Source organism: Elephas maximus, chromosome 1, assembly GCF_024166365.1.
Source record: "Elephas maximus indicus isolate mEleMax1 chromosome 1, mEleMax1 primary haplotype, whole genome shotgun sequence".
Taxonomy (NCBI): domain Eukaryota; kingdom Metazoa; phylum Chordata; class Mammalia; order Proboscidea; family Elephantidae; genus Elephas; species Elephas maximus.
Genome location: NC_064819.1, coordinates 30,174,009 through 30,196,871, shown reverse-complemented (window position 1 = coordinate 30,196,871; position 22,863 = coordinate 30,174,009). Strand labels below are relative to the sequence as shown.

Genomic DNA, 22,863 nt, shown 5'->3' with positions numbered 1-22,863 from the left:
ACTGGAAATATATCTAAAGTTATTATGTCCTATTTAGTTCAATAGCAAGTCAGAAAGTTAATCTGAGAGCCCAAATAGAGAACTTTAGGACTTTTGTGAATCACAGTTTGTATTTTTTTTTTTCCATCCTGAGGAAAGGTGATTTTGCTTTTCGAAAGCCCCGGTTTTTTTCTACTAAGGATAAGTGGGTATGTTTAGAGTGACTAACTGAATAGAGTTTAGGTTATTTCCAGTGCTATTAAATGTGTATGTTATAGATTTTAAAAACTTTATAATTTTTTTCCCTTCTTAACACTTGCCTGGTTGTCTAAAAACCTACAAGAAGATAAATGTCTTCTCTGTTTAGTTTACAGATGACCCAACGCTTGCCATCTGCAACGACAGCGGAGGCTCTGTGTTTGAATTGACATTTAAGTAAGAGACTAACAGACACTTGTTGACGAATGGAAAGACTAGCTCTGGCTTAATGATCTGAAATTGGACATGAAGAGGTCTGGGAAACCCATGTGACTGAAAATAGGTTATGGCTGTATATCACAGTTATCTGTAGAGGCTTAGTGGAACATGTGGTGTTCCAGTTCTGGCCCCCAGAAATTCTCTCTAGGTCTCAGTTGAGATTCCAGACTCCTCCTCCCCAGGGGATTTTTGTGAGCTGCTAGGCCTGGGGACCACTGTTCCATAGTATCTCACTGATTTTAGTTGAGACCCTATGCCCTGCTGATTTTAATCATAATGACCAGGTGTAAAAAGGGTGTTATTGCCTTGGAATTATCCTGTTACCCTTTAAATAAAAGCAAAGACTGTCTAGATACAAGAGTTTGTTTAAAAAAAGTAGAACATAAAATTCTGTGTAGAGTATGTCTCCATAAGTTTTTCGAGGGTAAGAACTGTCTTTGTTGCTTGTATTTCTCATAGCTTCTAACGATGCTGAGTTGAGCATCTCTTATATGTAGGCATTGTTCTAGGCACCAAAGTCTGTGAACCAGACAGACAAGGCTCCTACTCTGATAGAACTTACGTTCCACTTGGGTTGAGGCTATGAACACAGATAATAATAAACCAAAAACATAAAAGAAATAACTTGGGATAGTTAGAAGTGCAGTGAGCAAAGGAAGACCAGTCATTGCGCTGGAGTGCTCTTGAGGATAGTTCAGGAAGTCTCTCTCAGGAGGTGGCATTTGAGTGAAGACCCAAGTGATGAGCAGGTCAGCAGATGCGAAGATCTGGGTGGAGTGTTACAGGCAGAGAGAGCTTGGAGGTGGGCACAAACTTGGCCTCCTTGCCCGGCAGAAATAAGGCAAGTGTGGCTGGAGCAGAATGTTGTAGGAACAGCAGCAGTGGGCGAGGAAGAAGGCACAGGTGCCAGGTTACCTAGGCCTTTAAAGACAGGGTAAAGAGTTTGGGTGTCATGTTACATGCAATGGCAAGTCATTGGAATATTTTTAGCCAAAGAGTGGTAAATCTTACATACTAAAAAGACCTTGCTGCTATCCAGTGGAGTTTGGATTGTTGGGGATGGGAATAGGAGCTAGGAGGCTATTGCAGTAGTCCAAGCTAGAGATGACAGTGCCTTGGATCATCGCTAAATTGATTCTGAATTTTTTTATTTTTTTTTATTTTTAGGAGAGTGATGGGAGTGAGAACATGTGAATCCCGATGTCTGTTTAGTGGTTCCAAGGGTGAAGTTTGCTGCATCGAGCCTCTACATTCTAAGCCCGAGTTGAAGGATCATCCCATCACCCAGTTTTCGTTACTGGCCATGGCGTCCCTAACAAAGGCAGGTGTATCTAGAAAATGCAACCTTGTTAACTTTCAGAGGCTTTGAACACCAAAGATTTGAAATGTATAGGGTAAATGTTGGCAATCTGTTTTCTTCTGTAGATTCTGGTCATTGGATTGAAACCATCCTTGAAAGTATGGATGACTTTTCCCTATGGACGGGTGAGTAAGCCTATCTGTCTTATTGGCAGAAGGGAGGGAAGGAAGGACCATGTCAGGAAGTTGGGAAAAAATAACTTGTAGTGGCAAGCTCAGTGAATGATAGGATCATCAGAAAACTAGAATGGTCATTGCTCCAGAGATCATTGTCTGGGCTTAACCTTGAAGTGGCCAAGGCTGTGTAAGCTGGTGACTAGAGCAATGTCCTGGGGACCATGGGTGCCATACTTTTCTCATCTTATCACTTCATTTTAGGTTTTCTGTCAAAAACAGTGTAGAGCTGACTTTTGTTTTTAACATCTATTTGACAGTCTTTGTGTATTGCTGTCCTGGTGCTTTGTGATCACACCTAATTTCATGCATGGACTGTCCTGGCTTCATTTACTGCCCATTTGAGCACAGTAAAATCCCTTATCAGATGTAAAGCTGGAGGATAAGTTGGCATATTGATTCCCAGCCCCCGTTTCCAGTGTTTGAAAGACATTCGTTTTTGTGAGGTAGGGTTGTGCTCACTGTAGGGTATTGAACCACTGACAGAATGCATCCCGCTCCAATATCCAGCATACATTGCCACTCCATTCCCTTTTCTGGCTTCTGCCTCTGGTATTTTACTTTGTTTGGGCCGTGACACTTCCCAAGATGTATTATGTACACCCAAGTTTCCCACTTCTTTCCTGCTTGTTTTCAGAGAGTTTTGACCTTCCCATGCATGTATGAGGGGAGGTACTGATGGGATGGAGGTGGAGAGTGATGGTACAGTACTCTGCCTGGTTCAGAAAACGGCCCTCACGCTGAGGGAAATGACTCTTCTTTGTCTTGTTGGTACCCTGTGTTTCTCTGGGCTCCAGGGGAAGCAGGCTTGCTGTTACGGATGGCAACGCTGGCTTAGATTGCCGTTAACATTTCTTCAGTTAGCTTCATTGTCTACTTGAGGTTTATCATGGTGGTATGTGTTCGCATCTTTTGTATGTTTTTATTAATATTTTTTCCAACATTTTATTATGAACGTTTTCAAACAAATAACAAAATTGAATCACATCGAACACCTCTATACCCACTGTCTAAATTCTACCGTTGTTAACATTTTACTGTACTTTGCTTAGTACATATTCATTTATCCGTCTCTCTACCCATCAAACTGTTTTATTTTTGATGTATTGCAAAGTACATTGCTGGAACCAGCATCCTTCGCCCTAAATACTCAGCATGCATATCATTAGCAAGAATTCAATATTTGTTTAGGTTTTTCCGTTGGTGTTAAATTTACATACAATGAAATGCACAAATATTGAGCAAACTTTTGCTGAAATTTGACACATGCGTGTACTTTTGTAACCTAATCCCCTGTCAAGATATAGGACATTGCCATCAACCTAGAAAGTGCCCTCATGACAAATCCTCCAGTCAGTCCCAGCTCCTTTGGAATTTCAGTGAGGCATTGAGAGACGGAGTATCAAGGAACACTGGTCAGGTGCTGTGTTTAACTAGAGTTTCCTCTTTGTCCTTCTCTGTGTTAACTGTGGTGACTTTGTGTTTGCCTTCTCCTCACCTAGATGGATCCTTCCAGTGTTCCGTTGCTGGCCTGGCACTTTGTGGCCGTGCATAACTACGTGAACCCCATGCTGGCCTTCTGCAGAGGAGATGTGGTTCACTTTCTGTTGGTGAGTCCCAGGGTGATGCTAGATCTCTTGTCAAGTCTTTACCATGAGATTTTTGTTTTTCCGGATTTTGTCACTAATTTAGTGTTGTGTCAAAGAGACATCCTGTCATACTTTTTTGGAGAGAGAGTGACTTAATTTTTTTTAAGGTTTCAATGATTAACATGAAAAAAAAAAAAAAAACCTGATGATCCTCAGCTCTGTGTCCCTTCATGGTGTGTTTCTCAGTGCCATCTCCTTTGACTAACAAATTAATAGTGTGTGTGTCGCGGTGTGTCAGAATCAACTTAGCAGCACACGACAACAACAGTGTGTGTGTGTATAAATGTATGAATGTGAACATGTCTTTAATAAGGCTCACATGTCTATCCATATGTATATTTATTAGTTAGAGAGCAGGTATCACTGAGTGCCTATTGTATTCTCTACACTGTGATAGACACGAGAGGCAACCAAAGGTAGTATAGAACATCATTTCCCCGTTCACAGCTTATAATATTATTTGAAAGGTAAAACCAGCACACGCATCACTACTAGAGGGAACAGTGAAAGGTTGAACTGTGTGAAAAGAACTAAAAGAGTACAGAGGAGCCCTGGTGGTGCAGTGGTTAAAGTGCTGCTTCGCTGCTACCAAAAGGTTGGCAGTTTGAACACACTAGCCACTCTGCAGGAGAAAGATGTGGCAGCCTGCTTCCCTAAAGATTACAGCCTCAGAAACCCTATGGGGAAGTTCTGCTCTGTCCTATGGGGTTGCTATAAGTCAGCATCAGCTCAGCTGCCATGGGCTTGGGGCAGAGCACAAAGAGATTAGTATGGGCTGGAGAGGTCAATGCCCTTGGAAGCAGCAGTAAGGAAATCAAAGGACATATTGCACTGGGCACATCTACTGCAAAAGTCCTCTTTAATATATTTAAAAAAAAAAGTGTCACTTCGAGGACTGAGATGCACCTGACCCAAGCCATGATATTTTCAGTCGCCTCATATGCATACTAAAGCTGGGCAATGACTACGGAAGACCAAAGGAGAATTGATACCTTTGAATGATGGTGTTGGCGAAGAACATTGGGTATACCACGGACTGCCAGAACAACGAGCAAATACGTCTTGGAAGAAGTATGGCCAGAATGCTCCTTAGAAGCAAGGATGGTGAGTCTTTGCCTTACGTAATTTGGACATGTTATCAGGAAGGACCAGTCCCTAGAGAAGGACATCATGCATGGTAGAGAGGAGGGTCAGCAAAAAAAAGGAAGGCCCTCGGTGAGATGGATTGACACAGTAGCTGCAACAATGGGCTCAAGCATGACAACAGTTGTGAGGATGGCGCAGGACCAGGCAGTGTTTCGTTCTGTTGTCTCTATGAGTTGGAACCGACTCGACAGCACCTAATAACAACAGCAACAGCGAGGTCATGGAAGACTTTGTGAAGGACATACAGCAAATACTGCAGGAGGGGTGGGCACGAATATTGGGGAAATAATACGAACTGAAGTTACAGAGGAAACAAGGTACCTGTATAGTCTCTTCTCAGGTTTCCTAGCTCAGTGAAGTGAGTATACCACGGCCCACCCCGTTTTTGAAGCTGGAAACCTAGGAGTTGCCTTTGTGTTTCCCTTCCCCATTTGTATCTACTTGTCACCAAGCCCTGTTGACTCCACCTCCAAAATCTCATGAATTTGCCCCCTTTTCTTCCCCACATTGCTTTTTCCCTAAACCATACACATGTCTAGCCTAGACTCTGCAGTAGCCTCCTAACTATCCTGGCCTCAGTGCCTTTACAGGTAGTACTGCCTCTGCAGGAAAACTCTGTGCTCTTGTCCTCTTTATTTAGTTCATTGTTAACGTTGCCTTCCTAGCCTCCTAAGCTAAGGTAGGGTTTCCTGCTACATACACCAGGAAGACCTTTTTCTTTGATAGCATTCAGCACTTTTTAAATTACTTGTCTAGTATTTTTCTTCCACACTAGCCTGGAAGTTCCATAAGTGCAGGGACCAGCTCTGCAACTATGTTTCCAGTCTCTGGATGCTTTGTAGATGTTTGTTGAATTAATAGTAGGGAGGAACCTGTGGCGGGAAATAACACTGAATATGTGGAGTGATCTAGGTCAGGGGTTGGTAAAGTATGGCCCACAGGCCAAATCTGTCTGTCTGTTTTTATAAATAAAATGTTTTTGGAACGTAGTCATAGCCATTTGTTTATGTATTATCTATGGCTGCTTTTGTGCTACAAGGCCCTGGTGGCGTAGTGGTGAAGCGTTTGTCTGCTAACCAAAAGGTTAGCAGTTTGAATCCACCAGTCGCTCCTTGGAAAGCCTATGGGGCAGTTCTGCTCTGTCCTATATGGTCGCTATGAGTTGGAATGGACTCAGTGGCGACAGGTTTATTTGTGTGTGTGTGTGTGCTACCGTGGCAGAGTTGAGTAGTTGTGACAGAGATGTATGGCCCACAGAGTCTAAAATATTTGCTGTGAGGCCCTTTACGAAAAAAGTTTTCTGATCCCTGATCTAGATTATAGAAGGTGTTGCCTTAGATTGCTAATGGGGAGCCATCACAGGTTCTTAGGTAGTTAAACTGAGAAAGATGTGATCTCAGTGATGTTTTAGGAAGTAGCAAAAGGAAGAGATTATGGGAACTAGAATGGAAATGGAAGGTTTTACTCTTGTGATAAAGCAGGTGTGAGGCATTTAGACGGGTGGTTGGTTGCAGCGAGAGTTAAGAAAGAATGGAATTTTGATGGACAGACAAGGCTTCCCATCATATTGGATCTAGGGCCCAAGAGAAATGAAAGAAACAGCACATTTCTGACTTTGCATTGTAGAAACGTGAGGTACTTGAAGAGGAGATGACTTCAGGGGGAGATATCTGGAAAAGATTTAAATGTGTTGATCTGGAAGTGAAGATGGGACTTTCAAGTGTTATGTCAAGGGATGTATCCAGAAAATTCCAGGATACAATGAGAATTCTAGGATATAAAAGGTAGTCGAGGCTGTAAAAATTAAAAGCTAAAGCATGCGTGACCTTGGAGAATAATCATGTAAGAGAAAGACAAGAGAAAAAGCAGTTCCTGCAAAGTCGTATAATGGTAGGAGGGGAAAAAGCAATATGGGATCCCACAGAAGATGAGGAAGGAAGGACTTTGAGATGTGGTCAATTCCAGGATAAATATCAAAGGAAGATCAGGGAAGAAGAGGAATGAAGATAAGACTCCTGGACACAGCAAGAAGTAGTTCTTTAGAACTTTCAGAGGACTGATTATCAACGGAATGGGGGTAGAAGTTAGATTTTAGAGCCTTGTTAAAGAAATGAGTATCTAGAAGACCAAACCCACACAGTTGTGTTTGATTGCAAGAGGGAGGAATATAATTAAATACTAGTCAGAAAAAGTAAATCAAGGGAAAGTTTTTTGTTTGTTTGTTTTGATTTTAAGATGGGAAGTCAGAAACTTTTTTAATTGTGTTTTGGGAGAAAGTTTACAGTACAAATTAGTTTCTCATTCAGAAATTTATATGCAAATTGTTCTGTGACGTTGGTTTCAAACCCTATAATGTGCCAACATTCTGCTCCTTTCCCTTTCCACCCTGTATTCCCCATGTCCATTCATCCAGTTTTCCTGTCTCTTCCTGCCTTTGCACCTTTGCTCTTGGACAGGTGTTGCCCATTTGGTCTCATATACTTGGTTAATCTAAGAAGCATGTTCCTTGCGTGTGTTATTGTTTATTTTATAGACCTGTCTAATCTTTGGAGAAATGTGTTTGATAGTAAAAGGAAAAGAGCCTTTAAGAAGGAGTGATTGAATATGATAGCCAGGGAGGGGTAATATTAACAGTGATGGAAGGAGGTGGGATTTAGAATATATATAGGTGAAGTAATTTTCTTTCAGTAAGAGCTTTAGAAAATGTTAGGAGACTAGATAACATTGGCATTGATCTTTTCAGTTTATGAAACACTTTCAGCATATGCAACACATAGAACAGTTGGGTGCTGTCTTATTTTCATTTTACTGGTTAAGAGACTGAGAATCAGCGACTTGCCCTTGGCCACGCAGCTGTCAGCAGCAGAACTTACAACACAGGGCTTCCAGGTTCCGTGTTCGTTTCACCAGAGCATCTTTTCTGATGGAAGATGTGATACAGTGAAGATCGGAGTACATGAAGGGCCCACATTCAGTGGTCTCAGTTTTGTGTTAAAGTATCAGGGAAGGTCAAATACTGCAAATGATGGAACTACAAAACAAAGAGGAATTGGGACTTATAAGGGAAGACGTCTAGAACGCTGCTGTGGGGATGTGTAAGCAAAGTCAGGTCGAATTGACTATCCAAGATTCAAGTAGGCTTGGTTCCTACCGTGCGTGTCTTTCTTTAGTGCTCTGCTGTTTTGGAGCAGAAGTGGAGAAAGCAGTGACGATCAAGGATTATAGCATGTATATGTACACAGATATAAATAAAGTGTTGGCATTCAAGGTTTCTAGGGTAGTTTTGGACCCTTTTCTCATAATTCAGAAAAGTCTAATTTCATCACTGCATGTTCTTTTTTGTTAATGAACTTTTGTTTGACTTTGTTACACCCTTGATACCAATCTCATATTATGCCTTAACTAAATACAGTCATTGATGTGATAAAGTCAGGTTGTTCTGAATTATGACAGAGTGAAAATTAGCCTATAGCCTTTGCTAATACAGACAACTAGATTGCTAACCAGTGCTTTAGATTTTGGTACAAATCATGGTGTGAATGATTTTTTTTTTTTAATTTGTGTAATATTTTCCTTAGGTATCAGTATTTTTGGCTTATCCACATTCTGGATGGGAATCATTTTATAAGTGGAATGTAACTGAGCATTTCAAAGTGTCTCAAATAGTAGCTGATTTGGATTTTTTTTTATCTCATCATCAAGGTTAAGCGAGATGAATCTGGAGCAATACACGTTACTAAGCAAAAACATCTTCACTTATGCTATGACCTTATCAACTTTACTGTGAGTATGATTCAAAGTAATACTCCCCATTTAGTTTCATGTAATTATTTTGACTAGTATATTAAAGCTAACAGGATTTCTGCCATGAACCGTGATGTTATGAGTTGAATTGTGTCCCCCAAAATGTGTCTCAACTTGACTAGACCATGGTTCCCAGTATGGTGTGGTTGTCTGCCATTTTGTGATCTGATGTGATTATCCTACGTATTGTAAATCCTACCTCTACGATGTTGTTGAAAAACCCTGGTGGCATAGTGGTTAAATTGCTACGGCTGCTAACCAAAAAGTCAGCAGTTTGAATCCACCAGAGGCAAGATTATAGGCAGTTATGTTAGTGTCCTACCTGGACACAATCTACAGGGTTAGGTTGTATCTTCAGTCAGTCCCTTTTGATGTATGAAAGAGAGAAGCAAGCAGAGAAGAGAGGGACCTCATTACCACCAAGCAGAGTTCATCCTTTGGGCCTGGGGTCCTTGCACTGAGAAGCTCCTAGACCAGGGGAAGATTGATGACAGGGACCTTCCCGCACAGCTGACAGAGAGAGAAAGCCTTCCCCTGGAGCTGGCACCCTGAATTTGAACTTGTAGCCTGCTAGACTGTGAGAGAATAAATTTCTGTTTGTTAAAGCCATCTGCTTGTGGTATTTCTATTATAGCAGCACTAGATTCCTAAGACACATGACATTTAGAATCAAATAAAATATGGATGGATGTGAAGTCCTTCTTATATTGACTAAAGCCTGCGTTTGGTGTGATGCCACAGAATTATTGCTTCTCAGCCTGAGGCCCTGCTGAACACCGGCAGGATCAGGAGCGTTCTCTTCAGTGTCCTGGTTAGACAAATGGGAGTTGGGCCTCAGAAGAATTCTGGTGGAATTGCCTTGCTTTCTCTGTAAATATGTTTTTGTATTTCTGAGTTTGTCCTAATCGGTTCAGGAGTTTATGCAGCCTCTTCTTTACTTGTTACTAAACACTTTGCAAAGAGCTCTCTCTACCATACATCTCAGTCCTGCGTGACTTCTTGGTTTAAAAAAAGAGAGAGGATTTCTTTTTGAATCAAAGTTGATTTTTTCATTTGTAAATAGTGATAGTTTTGAGGATAGCATCATTAAAATATTTCTGTGTTTTTATTGTTAATGCTTTTAACACATTGGTATCTGATATCCATTGAAACATTCTACATATGCATGAATGTAAAAAGTCATTGCTGTCCAGTCAATCCCGATTCAACAGCCCTGTGGGACAGGGTAGAATTGCCTCGTAGGGTTTCCAAGATTGTAAATCTTTACAGGAGCAGATCACCAGGTCTTCTCTCCCATAGAGCTGCCGTTAGGTTCAAATTGCCAACCTTTTGGTTAGCAGCTGAGTGTTTAACCATGGTACCACCAGGGCTGCCCATTTGGATGAATAAAGACATCTTGCAATATGAGACAACCTCTTTTTTTCCAATGGAAAGGCTAACGAAGGCTTTTTCTCCAACTTGACAATATTTATTTAACTTTTAAGGACTGAGATACTCAGATCTTTTATTTATCATATATGATTTGTTGTTTCGTTGTACATTGCATTTCAAACTCACGTTTAGATTCTTGATTTACATCATGATTTTTCGACACGCGTGTTTCATGAGATGGCTGTGTTCAGACTCTTCCTGTGCGTATGAGACATTAGTGTCTCTGCTACCACCAGAGCCCCTCGTGGAACCATCTAGCACAGTTTTCTGAAATTCATTACCATGACTTCAGTTTAAGACATTTGAGATATAGCGTTTTAATAATCTATGTATGATTCTGCCACCGGGAAATTTTTCCCCAACCATAAGTAGCCATTCTCCTAACAGGTGATGTTTCCACTCGTCCTGTGGAGTGTCCGTGGTGTGAACCCTGGCTGCATTGCTTCATAAATTGGCCTTTAGGGGCTCCTTTGCAACCATGTCAACACTTGGAATTGTGAGGGTCTAACCCTAGGTGGGTTAGACACAGTGGTGGATTGACACAGTGGCTGTAACAATGGGCTCAAGCATAACAATGATTGTAAGGATGGCACAGGACTGGGCAGTGTTTCATTCTGTTGTACATAGGGTGGCTATGAGTCAGAACTGACTCAACAACATGTAACAACAAGAACCCTGGGTGAAAGGAGCCCTGGTGGCTCAGTGGTTAAGCACCTGGCTTGCTTCTTGTCCTGAATGTTGACGCGGGCCGGGCCTCACTTTTGTTGTGTTGTGTGCTTGGATTGCAGTGGATAAACTCACGCACAGTTGTGCTGTTGGACAGTGTAGAGAAGTTGCATGTGATTGATCGCCAAACTCAAGAGGAATTAGAAACAGTGGAGATCTCAGAAGTCCAGTTGGTCTACAACAGCAGCCACTTCAAGTCCTTAGCCACTGGAGGAAATGTCAGCCAGGCGCTGGTAAGGACAATCTGTTACCTTGGTATTTTTATAAACTTGGTATTTAGTTGTTGTTGTTGTTGTTGGTCTATTTTAGAAATAGGACCTCTAGGGCTATATCTTTCTGCCTTGAGGTGTTTCTTTAAAAGCCACTAGGTGAAGTGGGTGTGGTTGTGTGTGTCAGTATTCAGGAGTGTGAACTAAAACTGTAATTCCTGTTACTTCTGTCCCGAAATGTGACTAATTTAATATAATACCAAAGATAGGTTTGAGAGATGAATAACTGGAGACAGGTAGCCTAGGAGGCTTTGGAAATACTTGGGTGAAATAGTAAGTGGTTGAACAGTTATGGTAGCTATGGGTATTAAAAGGGAAAGATGGCTTTGAGAATAAGAAAGAAGGTTCCTTAGGAATAGATGTATTGTAGGAGGCTAGAGAGAGGGAAGACTCAGACAAAAGTTACGACCTGAGTATTAATTTACTAAATTTTGAGTAACCACAATAATGGCCTCAAGCAATTACAGATAGTTTACAGTTAACTTATTTTGAATTATGATCTCATGTTTACAAAACCAGTAATCTTTAAGCAGAAAATTTAGACTATTGTGATGCTTCCCTGGGTAATTTTTTAAATTTATAATAGTCATATTTAATGAACATGTAAAAAAATAAAACCCATTGCTGTCAAGTCAGTTCTGACTCATAGTGACCCTGTAGGAGAGCATAGAGCTGCCCTACTGTAGGGTTTCCAAGCAGATTGTAACATCTTCCTTCTGTGGAACAGCTCATGGATTCGAACTGCCAGTCTTTTGGTTAGCAGCCAAGCACTTAACCACTGCACCACCAGGGCCCCTTTGAAAATGAGCAAAAGATTTGATTGAATATTTCACTAAAGAAGATACCTGAATGGCTAATAAACCTAGGTGTGCCTCACCCAAGCCATGGTCTTTTCAGTCACCTCATATGCATGTGAAAGTTGGAAAATGAATAAGGAAGACCAAAGAAGAATTGATGACTTCGAGTTATGGCGTTGGTGAAGAATATTGAATATTCCCTGGACTGCCAGAAGAACGAACAAATCTGTCTTGGAAGAAGTACAACCAGAAGGCTTCTTAGAAGCAAGGATGGCAGGACTGGGCCTCAGGTACTTTGGACATGTTAGCAGGAGGGACCAGTCCCTGAAGAAGGATACCATGCTTGGTAAAGCAGAGGGTCAACAAATGTGAGGAAGGACCCTCAAAGGAGATGGATTGACACAGTGGTTGCAACAATGGGCTTAAGCATAACGATTGTGAGAATGGTGTAGGACCAAGCAGTGTTTTATTCTGTTGTACATGGGGTTGCTATGAGTCGGAACCAACCTGACAGCATCTAACAACAATAAACCTATGAAACATGCTCAACATCATTAGTCATTGGAAAAATGTAAATTTAAACCACGATGAATACCACTTCACACACACACTGCAGTGGCTATAATAAAAAAGACAGACAGTAACAAGTGTTGGCTAAGCTATGGAGAAACTAGAACTCTCATGCATTGTGAGTGGCAGCGTAAAGTGTCCGAGGTTTAAAACTTGTTTAAGATCATACCAATGGCACTGGGTTTTTTTTTAAGATCATACCCAGTAGGTGGCGGAGCCAAAATTTGTAACCTAGGTTTATCTGAGTACGAGTTTCTCTTCTATTTTGCTGGGCAGTGCTGGTTCCTACATACTATGCTTCTCTGTCTTCCTGTTTCCTCTTGTGTTATATGTTGACATTTATTTCAAAGAACTTGGAAGTACCGTTTTCATTCGGCCCTTTTCTTTGCCTGAAGCCGCAACTGCCTGTCATCTATTAAAGGGCAGGTTGCGACAGTTTTACTTTTGATTTAAAAGTTGGCATGTTTCTCCTTTTTCCACATTATTCTGAAAAAATAAAACAGCCATATGTAAGCAGAGGGTTACTTTTTACACTTTGTCTTTTCTGCCACTTCTGCTATCAGATTGGCACTCGATTGACATTCTTTTCTCCACTCATTTTTGGGATGAAACTATACTGATCTAAAATGTTGTCTCTATGATTGACATTCTTTAAAATAAACTTCATGAGACTTCTAATGCATGTAATTTTCACTCTTTTTTTTTTTTTTTTTTTTACAGGCTTTGGTTGGAGAGAAGGCTTGTTATCAATCCATCAGTAGCTATGGTGGTCAGATCTTTTATTTGGGGACAAAAGTAAGCTTTCAGTCTGTGACTCTGTGTGTGTGTGTCTCAGGGTAGTTGGGGCTGAAGGAAGTTTGCTGGGAAAGAGGGCTGTGTGTTGTGAAGTGCATACTGATCAGCAGTCATCCACAACTCTTAGGGGTTAAGTATTTGTGGTTTTTAGCTCATTAATTTTCCTCCACTTTTAGACACATTTTTACTTCTGTTTAGGTTCTGGCTAATAGGATGTCTCTTTTCTTGATTCAGGGATATGATTTCATAATCTTCCTTCACATTTAGGTTTTCATGACCAGGGAGACCCATTATCATGTAGAGTTGTCATGTAATTAAGATCATGTTTAGCATAGATCAGCTTAAAAAAAAAAGCAGTTGCTGTCAACTTGATTCCAACTCACGGTGACCCTATGTGTGTCAGAGTAGAAGTGCACCCTCATAGGTTTTCAATGGCCATGACCTCATGGAAGTAAATTACCAGGCCTTTCTTCTGAGGCCTGTCCGCATGGACTTGAACCACCAGCCTTTCCTTTAGTAACCCAGCACTGAACTGTTTGCACCACCTGGGTGGCCTTAGATCAGCTTAGGATATGTTAAAATGCATTGAGACATTTGACTTAGAATAGAATTGCTGGAATAAAAAACTTTTTGTATATGCATTTGTTCATGTCTCTCTCTCTTTTTTTTTTAAACCTAATATGGAGAAATAGTTCTCCATTATTAAAATCGAACCAAAATATTACCAAGTCATTACTGGGAGATGAACTTGGGCGTTCTTTGTTCCTTGTCCATGGAACCATTTCCTTCTTGAATTGTGGAGTTACTGGTCTTGAAATGTTTCTTTGATTTACTCTCTAATGTGGCCCTTGAAGACCCTTTACAAAATTGTAAGATGTACTTCTAACCGTGGTGTGCAATGTTTTTACTTCAAGAGACTACAAAAATAGGATGTAGAACTGGGGACAAATGTGTCTCCCAAACAAGTCAATTAAAGGCAAACATTTTAATTTCTTTCTCCTTGTTTTCCAGTCTGTTTATGTGATGGTGCTGAGGAGCTGGAGAGAGGTGAGTTCAAAGTCGTTTTTTGTGTTTAAGCTTCTGAATTGACAGCGTCTTAACATTTCTGCTTTGACTTGGCAAAAAAAAGATTAGTTGGATTTGTGCTTCTTAATTCCAGAAGTGTACATCAAAACTGCTCTTGCTGATAGGTACCTGATTTCATAAAGCTGACTGTATAAGTTAGCGTTAGGTTTGACTGCATGTATCAGAAAATTCAGGATAACAGTGGCTTAAACAAGATTTCTCTCTCGCATAAAAGCAATCTGGAAGTAGGCAGTCTGTGGCTAGTCTGAAGGCTCTGTGGTGTTTAATAAACTATCCTCTTCTATTATCCTTGCATGTGGATTCTAATTGCAAGGTCATTTATGACACAAAATAGCTGCTGGAGCTCCAGCTGTTACATCCACATTCTAGGAAGGCGAAAAGGGAAAAGGACCTGCCCCCTGCTGGTTAAGGTTACATACAACAAATATCAAACACACTTATCATTGGCCAGAGCTTTGCCACAGTGGCCAGACTGGTTAAGGGGAGTCTTAGAAATGTCCTTTAGCTGGTATGATGTCTGAAATAATCTTGGGGTTTATTACTAAGGAGGAGGGAGTGAATGGATGTTGTGATAAGCACCACACTGTTTCTGTGCCCCTTTTCATATCTAAGCCCCACAGCTGCCTATACTAGCCCTCTCTATACAGTCTGGTGTTTCAAGAAATTGGTTTTCTTGGAAGTAAGATACTCATGTGTTTATTGGAATAATTTTATTTAGCAACTTCTGGAAAAGTGTTAGGTAGAATAGGCATTCTGACTGGTGATTGGTCAGATAAAGGAGTCAGCCTCTCCTAGTTATTCATTTTAGAGAGTGGATCATCTCCTGAAACAAGACTGCCTCCCAGAAGCCTTGGCGCTCGCGTGGTCTTTCCATGAAGGAAAAGCAAAAGCAGTAGTGGGTGAGTTAACAGGACTCCCGTGTGGTGGAGATTGTCTTTTTGGAGCAGAGAGAATGAATGATACCAGTCGTTCATATAACACTTCTAGCCGAGTGTTCAAATATTTTGTAAACACACCCTGCAGACTTACAGCGAACTAGATTAATAATAAATACTGGGTATAGAACTTAAAATGTCACTTTTTAAATTCTTTAATCTCACAAGGAAAATTTACTCCTAGAACAAAACAGAAGTACACTGTTATGTTACCTGGTCCACTAGATATAAGGCAGCTTCTATTATGGCAGAGTACAGTTTCCCTTCTGAAGATGTGGGCTAACTTTTGTGTGATGCTGAATTTTCTCCTCTGCAGGATTATCCGGGGATGCCAGTAAGCGAAAGGCTGTTGTTGCCGATCGGGTGAGTTCTTTAATATAGGGTCTTTTCTAGACCAAAGTACAGATTTGCCTTTGATAGTTGCTGATATCTTCGGGCATGGTTAGATAAGTGGCTACAGTTGAGGAGAGAGTAGATATGAAAAAGTCAGGTTATAATTCCCTGGTGTTACCTTGAATGCTTTTTAAATTCCTTATCAGCTACTCCTTTTTCCCTTGTTCACTGTCTTCTGACAACAGTAAAGTAATAAAATAGCTAAAAGATAGGCATCAGAAAGAAGGAGGAGGAAAAACCAGGGGTATGGATAATTTCTGAACTAATTATAGCCCATAAAAAATTGACATTTCTTAGTTTTTAGAAACTGATTAGTAATTATGAGTAATACTGTATATGCAAATGTTTTTTGCTACTTGAGATAACAGAGAGGGTTAATGCTTTATTATTTAGCATTAATCTGATTAGTGCTAATATTTGACGTTAGCCTTGTTTTCCTACTGTAGACTTGGTCAAATTCATTTATTGTAGTAATCCTTGTTTTGCATTTTTTTTTTTTTTTTTACTGTGTAAATGCTTTGGTAAAATTATATTCCACATTAGCGTAAACATTAAGAAAACAAGAGAAGAGACTGTCCACTGCTTAGATTCAAGCCTGATTTACCCAGAATCTTCCAGAAAGAATTGGCTGTCTGTGCTTTAGGGGCAGACCTACAGCAGAGAATGACTGGAGATCTTCACTTTAATTTTCATCTCCTGAGCAATACAGTAAGGAACCCTGGTGGCGCAGTGGTTAAGCACTTGGCTGCCAACTGAAGGGTCGGTGTTTTAAACCTATCAGCCACTCCACAGAAGAAAGATGTGGCAGTCTGCTTCCATGACGATGACAGCCTTGGAAACCCTATGGGGCAGTTCTAGCGCTGTCCTACAGGTTGCTATGAGTCAGAATCGACTGGATGGCAACGGGTTTGGTTTGGTTTGAGCAATATAGTTACTATATGTACTGTAGTCTGTAAAAAACCAAACCCATTGCCGTCGAGTCAATTCCGACTCATTGCAACCTTATAGGATAGAGTAGAACTGCCTCATAGAGTTTCCAAGGAGCGCCTGGTAGATTCAAACTGCTGACCTTTTGGTTAGCAGCTGTAGTACTTAACCACTGTGCCACCAGGGTTTCCACACTGTAGTCTAGAACCTTGGAATATGTCTTAGGAAAGATTAGCAAATTAGTACTAGCCCTGAGGTTGAAAGAAATTAGGCCAGGGTTTAAAAAAAAAGAATCAGGAAGGAAAGCCACAAATCATTAAATTATACTTTTGATATAATAACAAAGCCTGATCCCGTATTATTTCGGTGGGCCACTACCATAACTTATTAAATGTTGAAAACCTTTTAAGATGTATTTTGTTTCTATGCAAGGCTCTTTTCCTTACAGATGGTAGAAATCCTATTCCATTATGCAGACCGAGCTCTGAAGAAATGCCCAGAGCAGGGCAAGATCCAAGTGATGGAGCAGCATTTTCAGGTACACCTGTGCTGTGCTTCTGGTGACACTGCTCTGAGCAGGTCTGACGCAGCTCTTGTATATCACGTGTGACATTCATGTTTTGGTTAAACATCTTTCAGCGAACAGCATTTTGTTTCAGAGCCTGTGGAGCCTTCTAAATGATTAAATTTTGGAGCAACAAGAGTTCAGTCCCAAGGGAACAGAGGAGTCAGGCGTTGTGGAATGTTACTTCAGTGCTTAGTCTTTGTGGAAGGAAAGGATTTGTATATGAGGACACAGACCTGTAAATTGACACCACACAGTGGCTGACACCTTGCTGATGACTCACATTTATGTTATTAGACAGGCCACCAGCTAGTTGGAGGAGAGGCATACCACCCAGATTTAAATTTAGTTCTCCCAGGAGCACCTGTGACTCAAGAATAGATCAGGCACTAAAATACGCTAGTGAGAGACCTTGGAAGGCAATCAAAATGGAAGCCAAGGAACGGTTTAAAGACCTGTGCAGTATTGTGTACGTTTTTCTCTCGGCAGTGATTGCCAGTTATATTTGCTGCAGATCTGTTTTTTCCTGCCTATCCCTAGAGTTCCCTCACTTCTTTTAACAAATATTTGAGTGTCTAATACAGGAGTGAGCAAACTTTTTCAAAAAAGGGCCAAATGGCACAACCCTTTAAAAATGTAAAAACTGTCCTTAGCTTGTGGGCCATACAGAAGCAGACTGAGGGCAGGATCTGGGCCATTGTTTGTGACCCCTGGTCTAACATATACTAGGCACTGGGTAATAGTAAGATGTACATGGTCCAAGTGATGTGCAGTGGTTAAAGTGCTCATCAGCTGACCAGCAGATCATTGTTTCGAACCCACCAGCTGCTCCATGGGAGAAAGATGTGGCAGTCTGTTTCTGTAAAGATTTACAGCCTTGGAAACCCTATAGGGTCACTATGAGTTGGAAGTGACTCGACAGCAGTGGGTTTGGGTTTTTTTTGGGGGGGGGGTGTGATCTTAAAGTTTACAGTCTAGTCAAAATAATTTTTTCTCATGTACAGTAACTGAAATATTTAGAAGAAATCTAGTGGTTTTGAAGTTCTGAAGAGCAGACATGGGCTGTAACTTTTTTTATGTCTCCATTTGAGGCCCATAACTGTGGAAGGCAAGGACAGACATGGCAAGGAACAGTTGGATGGTATCAGAGGAGGATTTGGTTTCCTGAACTGTGTTCTTTAATGCCAGAGTGCTAAGCTCTGGCAGAGTGACTTTGGTTACCCTGTTTGGATGGAGGCTCGTTAAATTTATCAATAGAATAAGAAAAGTAAGCCCAGATAAAATTGTAAAAATAGATAACTTAGGAGGAAAACATATATCAGAAAGAAAGCATTTGGGATCAAAACCATGTATGTAGATACTTTGTATCCCAGTACTCAAGAGTGCAGATACAAAGAAAACGTTGTTTTACATGAGGACATCTATCACCAGGAGATGGCGCAGTGGCGCTAACGACAGGGCTGTCGCCACTGGAGGGTCTGCTTTGTTGAAAATAAACATGTAACGGGAGGCTGGGAGAGGCTGAGGGTGTGGTGTAATCTAGAGACCACCGTGCCAGGAGACACATGTAGAGAGCTCTTGGTATCTATGGAAGAAGAAAGGAACAAAAGTCGTGTTCTGATGGAGAACTACTGAAGAAGCTCAGTGGACAGGAACTGTAGATGATGGTTTGTTGTAGCAATCACAGGGAAACTGTGGTAGTCACGGGCTTCCAATACGCTGCTATCTGCTGGACGTCTCACTCTGCTAAAAAGAGCATCGGATAAAAATTTTTATTTGATTTGTTAATGATTTAGTATTATAGGAGGTAGAGGAAACGGTGGGAACCATTACTGTATTGATTGATTCTCTTTTTTTTAATCGATAATTGGGGATTTTTAGAGGGATAGACTGTTAAGATAAACAGTATTTTATAATCATGAAAAATACACTGAGCATGAACTTTGTATTTTAGAAAGCAAATTTTTCAGAAAAAATGTAAGCACAACCTAATGGCTATAGGTCCCCCCTCCCCCAGAAAAAAAAAGGTGTTCACAGAGTACAGGAAATTCTCAAATTGTGACATAATAACCACAGACAAGGAGGTAGGAGAGGTGGAGGAGCCTGGAGAAAAGTATCTATTTGCAAAGCAAGGAACAAAAGATGGAGGGAGGTCTGTAACCAGTGACATACGCCAAAAGCGTCATGAACCTGCAAGACTGTCAGAAAGGAGAATGGTCCAGGTCCCGATTATGCCTACCCAAATAATAAGGGGCCCCCAAAAAGAAGGGATTTTACCAAAGGTACACTGAGCATGCGTTGTGTGTCAGGTACCATGCGGAGCGCTTGACGTTCATGTTTATTTAATTTTCACAGCCACCTCCTGAAACAGATAAGTTGTTTTTATCCCCATTTTATAGATGAGGAGACTGAGGCTTAGCGAGGCTAAGTAACTTTCCAGGGCAACCTTGCCGACAGGTGCTGGAGCCAGGTTTCAGATCTAGGTCTCTCTGATTCCAAAGCCCCAGACGTAAGCATTGTGCTGTGCCTTTACTTTCAGAGTGAGGGCAGGAAGGCTGGGGGAGAGGGGAGATGCTAACAGATGACCAAGAAGAATAATCATGGCAAACACACTCTGAAATTCTTCCTGTGTGGCAGGCACTGTTAAAAACTTACACCTGTTACCTCATTTGATTCTTGTTACCACTCTCAGGTAGGTACTATTTTTATTTGCATTTAGAAAGGAGACTGAGGCACAGAGAGGGTAAGTACCTTGTTCCAGGTCACAAGGGTACAAATGATAGAGCTGGGATTTGAATCCAGGCAGTTGGACTTTCGGGTCCACATCTGGCCCGCTACGCTACACTAAAAAACACTGCTTCTTGCTTCCATTTTACCAGCACAGAGAATGGTCTTTAAAGTGGAAAACTCCAGATTAATAAAACAAACAAAAAAACATTGCCACTGAGTTGATTCCAACTCATAGCGACCCTATAGGGCAGAGTAGAAATGTCCCATAGCGTTTCCAAGGAGCACTGGTGGATTCGAACTGCCGACCTTTTTGGTTAGGGCTCCCTTGATTAATATATTAAAGAAAAAAGCTGAAACTCAGCATATGTGATATAAAGTTGCTTTTTGATGGTTTCAGACCCAGTGGAATTATAACTCAGGATGCTGTTGGAACTTGAAAACGATCTGAGCCACCGTTAATAATTTGTGAGAAACTTTGGATTGATTTTCCAGTAAGGGATACTTGATTAAGCATGGATGCTTAGGCAGGAGAGACACAATTTACTTCACTCAGGAGGACAGTTTTCTCTGGAGAAGGTGGTCTTTAGCCCATCAGCACAGTTGGTCACAAATCCGCTGCTTCAAGTGTTAGCATAAAATAAATAAATTGACTCTTAAGTGTGCTTTTTTTAAAAAAAGAAGAGTAGATTTATGAAACTATCTGTTGACAACCCCAGTGTCGCTTGTGAGCCTTTTGCATGAGTTGACTTTAAAACAACCATGTTAAGCTCATATAATTGCCTTTTTGAAAAGAATATGAGGTCAGTATGTTAATAGAAGGAGCCCTGGTACAAAGTGGTTAAGAGCTCGACTGCTGAACAAAAGGTTCAGCAGCTGCTTGAAAACCCTATGGGGGCAGTTCTGCTCTGTTTTATAGGGTTGCTATGAGTCAGAATCCACTTGGTGGAACCAGGTTTTTTTTTTTTTTTTAAATAGTGGATGGAGCCTTGCTAGCAAAGTGGTTAAGCACCTGTCTGTTAACCGGAAGATTGGCAACTCAAATCCACCAGGTGCTCCTTGGAAATCCTGTGGGGCAGTTCTACTCTGTCCTGTAAAGTCGCTGTGAGTCGGAATCAATTCCACAGCAACAGGTTTGGTTTTTTTGTTTTATATTAATGGAATACTTATAACAATTTTGTCTAAATTTTCCATTATCCTCAAGATAGTTCTGTTATACAGCTTTGCAGCTATTAAAAAAGTGTTCTTTGGTTGCTTAGTATTAATTACCTCTTAAGACTTTCATATTCAAAGGAGCCCACATCTAAAGGGCTTCCTTATCAATGGTTTGGATGAAGGTTCAGTGACTTGCTTGCCAAATTGTAATGGCACTGAGAATCAAGGTTCAAAATGATCTTGAAAGAAAGTGTAGTTGGAATCAATTAGATGAACTATAACCAGGACAGACATCAAGCCTTGTATTGTTGTTGTTAGGTGCCATCAGGTCGGTTCTGACTCATAGCGATCCTATGTACAACAGAACAAAACACTGCCCAGTCCTGCACCATCTTCACAGTCGTTATTATGCTTGAGCCCATTGTTGCAGCCACTGTTTTGAGGGTCTTCCTCTTTTTCATTGACCCTGTATTTTACCAAGCTTGTATTAGGCTCAGATAATTAAATTGCGTGAGTACTGGAATGGGATGACCTAGCCGGACAGGGTTTTAGTTGACCACGAACTTAGTGTGATCCAATAGTGTGTTAAGGCCTAGATAAAGGCAAGTAGTAGTACCACCACACCACCTGTTGGAAATAAAGCCTGTAAGGTATTGTGTTCAGTTCTAAGGCCCACATTTTATGGGCTGTTGACAAACTAAGCCGCATTCCATGACCGGGAAGATTAGAGGTTTAAAAAACATATCAAAAGACAGTTAAAAAAAAAAAAAAATGCTGAGGTTATTTAATTTGAAGAGAAAGAGAAAATATAACTATCCTCATATGATGAAGGGCTGTCGGGGATTTTCCGAGTTACTGCAGGGAGAAGGCTATGGTAAGTGGCTAGAAACTATGAGAAGGCATATTTCAGTTTAAAATGACCCACTGTCCATCTAACAGCCCTTGGATTTATGCACGTCCTAGTATTAAATGTACTCAAAGAAAGGGAGGGTGCCCAACTGACCAAAAGGGTTTGGGAAGACTTTCTTTGCTGGGTGGGAGGATCTGAGATTCTGTGTCAGTATGAGGAAACTCATTGGAGACGTAGGCAAACTCTGAGTTGGTTTAAATTTTTATTAAGACTGGTTTTTCAGGCAAAAAAACACTCAGAAATTATATTTTACCAGCAGGTGGCACTTAAGCCTGCTGGCTCAGTTTTAATCTTTCTTTTTGGTGAGGAGCCTCCCCTTTTCCATGGAGTCAGAATCTGTAATGCTATTCAGTATTTTTGCTTACTTCTGAAGACCAATCAATATTTTGCCCTGTATTAATTACAGAAAATCACTTTTGGGTCTGGTGGAGTTTTTGACAGGTTGTAGCTTTTACTTATTTAAGGAAACATTTGAAGCTTATAAACCTATGATTCTAACTTATACAATAACTTAACCACTATGCCACCAGGGCTCCTTCCGTTAATATACTGACTTCGTATTCCTTCAAAAAGGCAATTATAAGGTCAACTCATGGAAAAGGCTGAGAAGCCACATTGGGATTATCAGCCAATAACTTTATCAATCTACTTTAAAAAAAAAAAAAAAAAAACTTTAAGAGTCAACTTATTTAATTATTTTATAACACTTAGAACAGAGGAATAAAAAGGAATTAGAGTGTTCTTTTTCTCACACACCTTTAGCCTCATTGTTACTTATATGTGCCCGAGTCTTTTCCACCCTAAACAAAGTCAGACAATAAACACATCCCCGTGCCATCCCCAACAGCCTTGTTGATGTTAGTTGTTGTCGAGTCGATTCCAACTCATGGTGACCTCAAGTGTGCAGAGTGGAACTGCTCCATAGGGCTTTCAAGGCTGTGACCTTTTCAGAAGCAGATTGCCAGGCCTTACTTTCCAGGTGCCTGTGG

General features: G+C 40.8%; 1 protein-coding gene across 16 annotated transcripts in view; it reads left to right on the top strand.

The window, feature by feature from the left end:
* The window catches only part of VPS8 (VPS8 subunit of CORVET complex), a 275,359-nt gene that overhangs the window by 89,381 nt on the left and 163,115 nt on the right, over nucleotides 1-22,863 (top strand). For 15 of the 16 annotated variants that reach the window (XM_049881052.1, XM_049881032.1, XM_049881060.1 and 12 more), the window contains 11 exons: nucleotides 347-414; nucleotides 1,624-1,777; nucleotides 1,882-1,941; nucleotides 3,492-3,599; nucleotides 8,487-8,567; nucleotides 10,808-10,978; nucleotides 13,102-13,176; nucleotides 14,188-14,223; nucleotides 15,071-15,161; nucleotides 15,514-15,560; nucleotides 16,966-17,055. In XM_049881052.1, the coding sequence (XP_049737009.1) occupies nucleotides 347-414; nucleotides 1,624-1,777; nucleotides 1,882-1,941; nucleotides 3,492-3,599; nucleotides 8,487-8,567; nucleotides 10,808-10,978; nucleotides 13,102-13,176; nucleotides 14,188-14,223; nucleotides 15,071-15,161; nucleotides 15,514-15,560; nucleotides 16,966-17,055 (981 nt within the window). The remainder of the gene's footprint in view (nucleotides 1-346; nucleotides 415-1,623; nucleotides 1,778-1,881; nucleotides 1,942-3,491; nucleotides 3,600-8,486; nucleotides 8,568-10,807; nucleotides 10,979-13,101; nucleotides 13,177-14,187; nucleotides 14,224-15,070; nucleotides 15,162-15,513; nucleotides 15,561-16,965; nucleotides 17,056-22,863) is intronic. The other variant, XM_049881085.1, reaches the window with a different exon arrangement.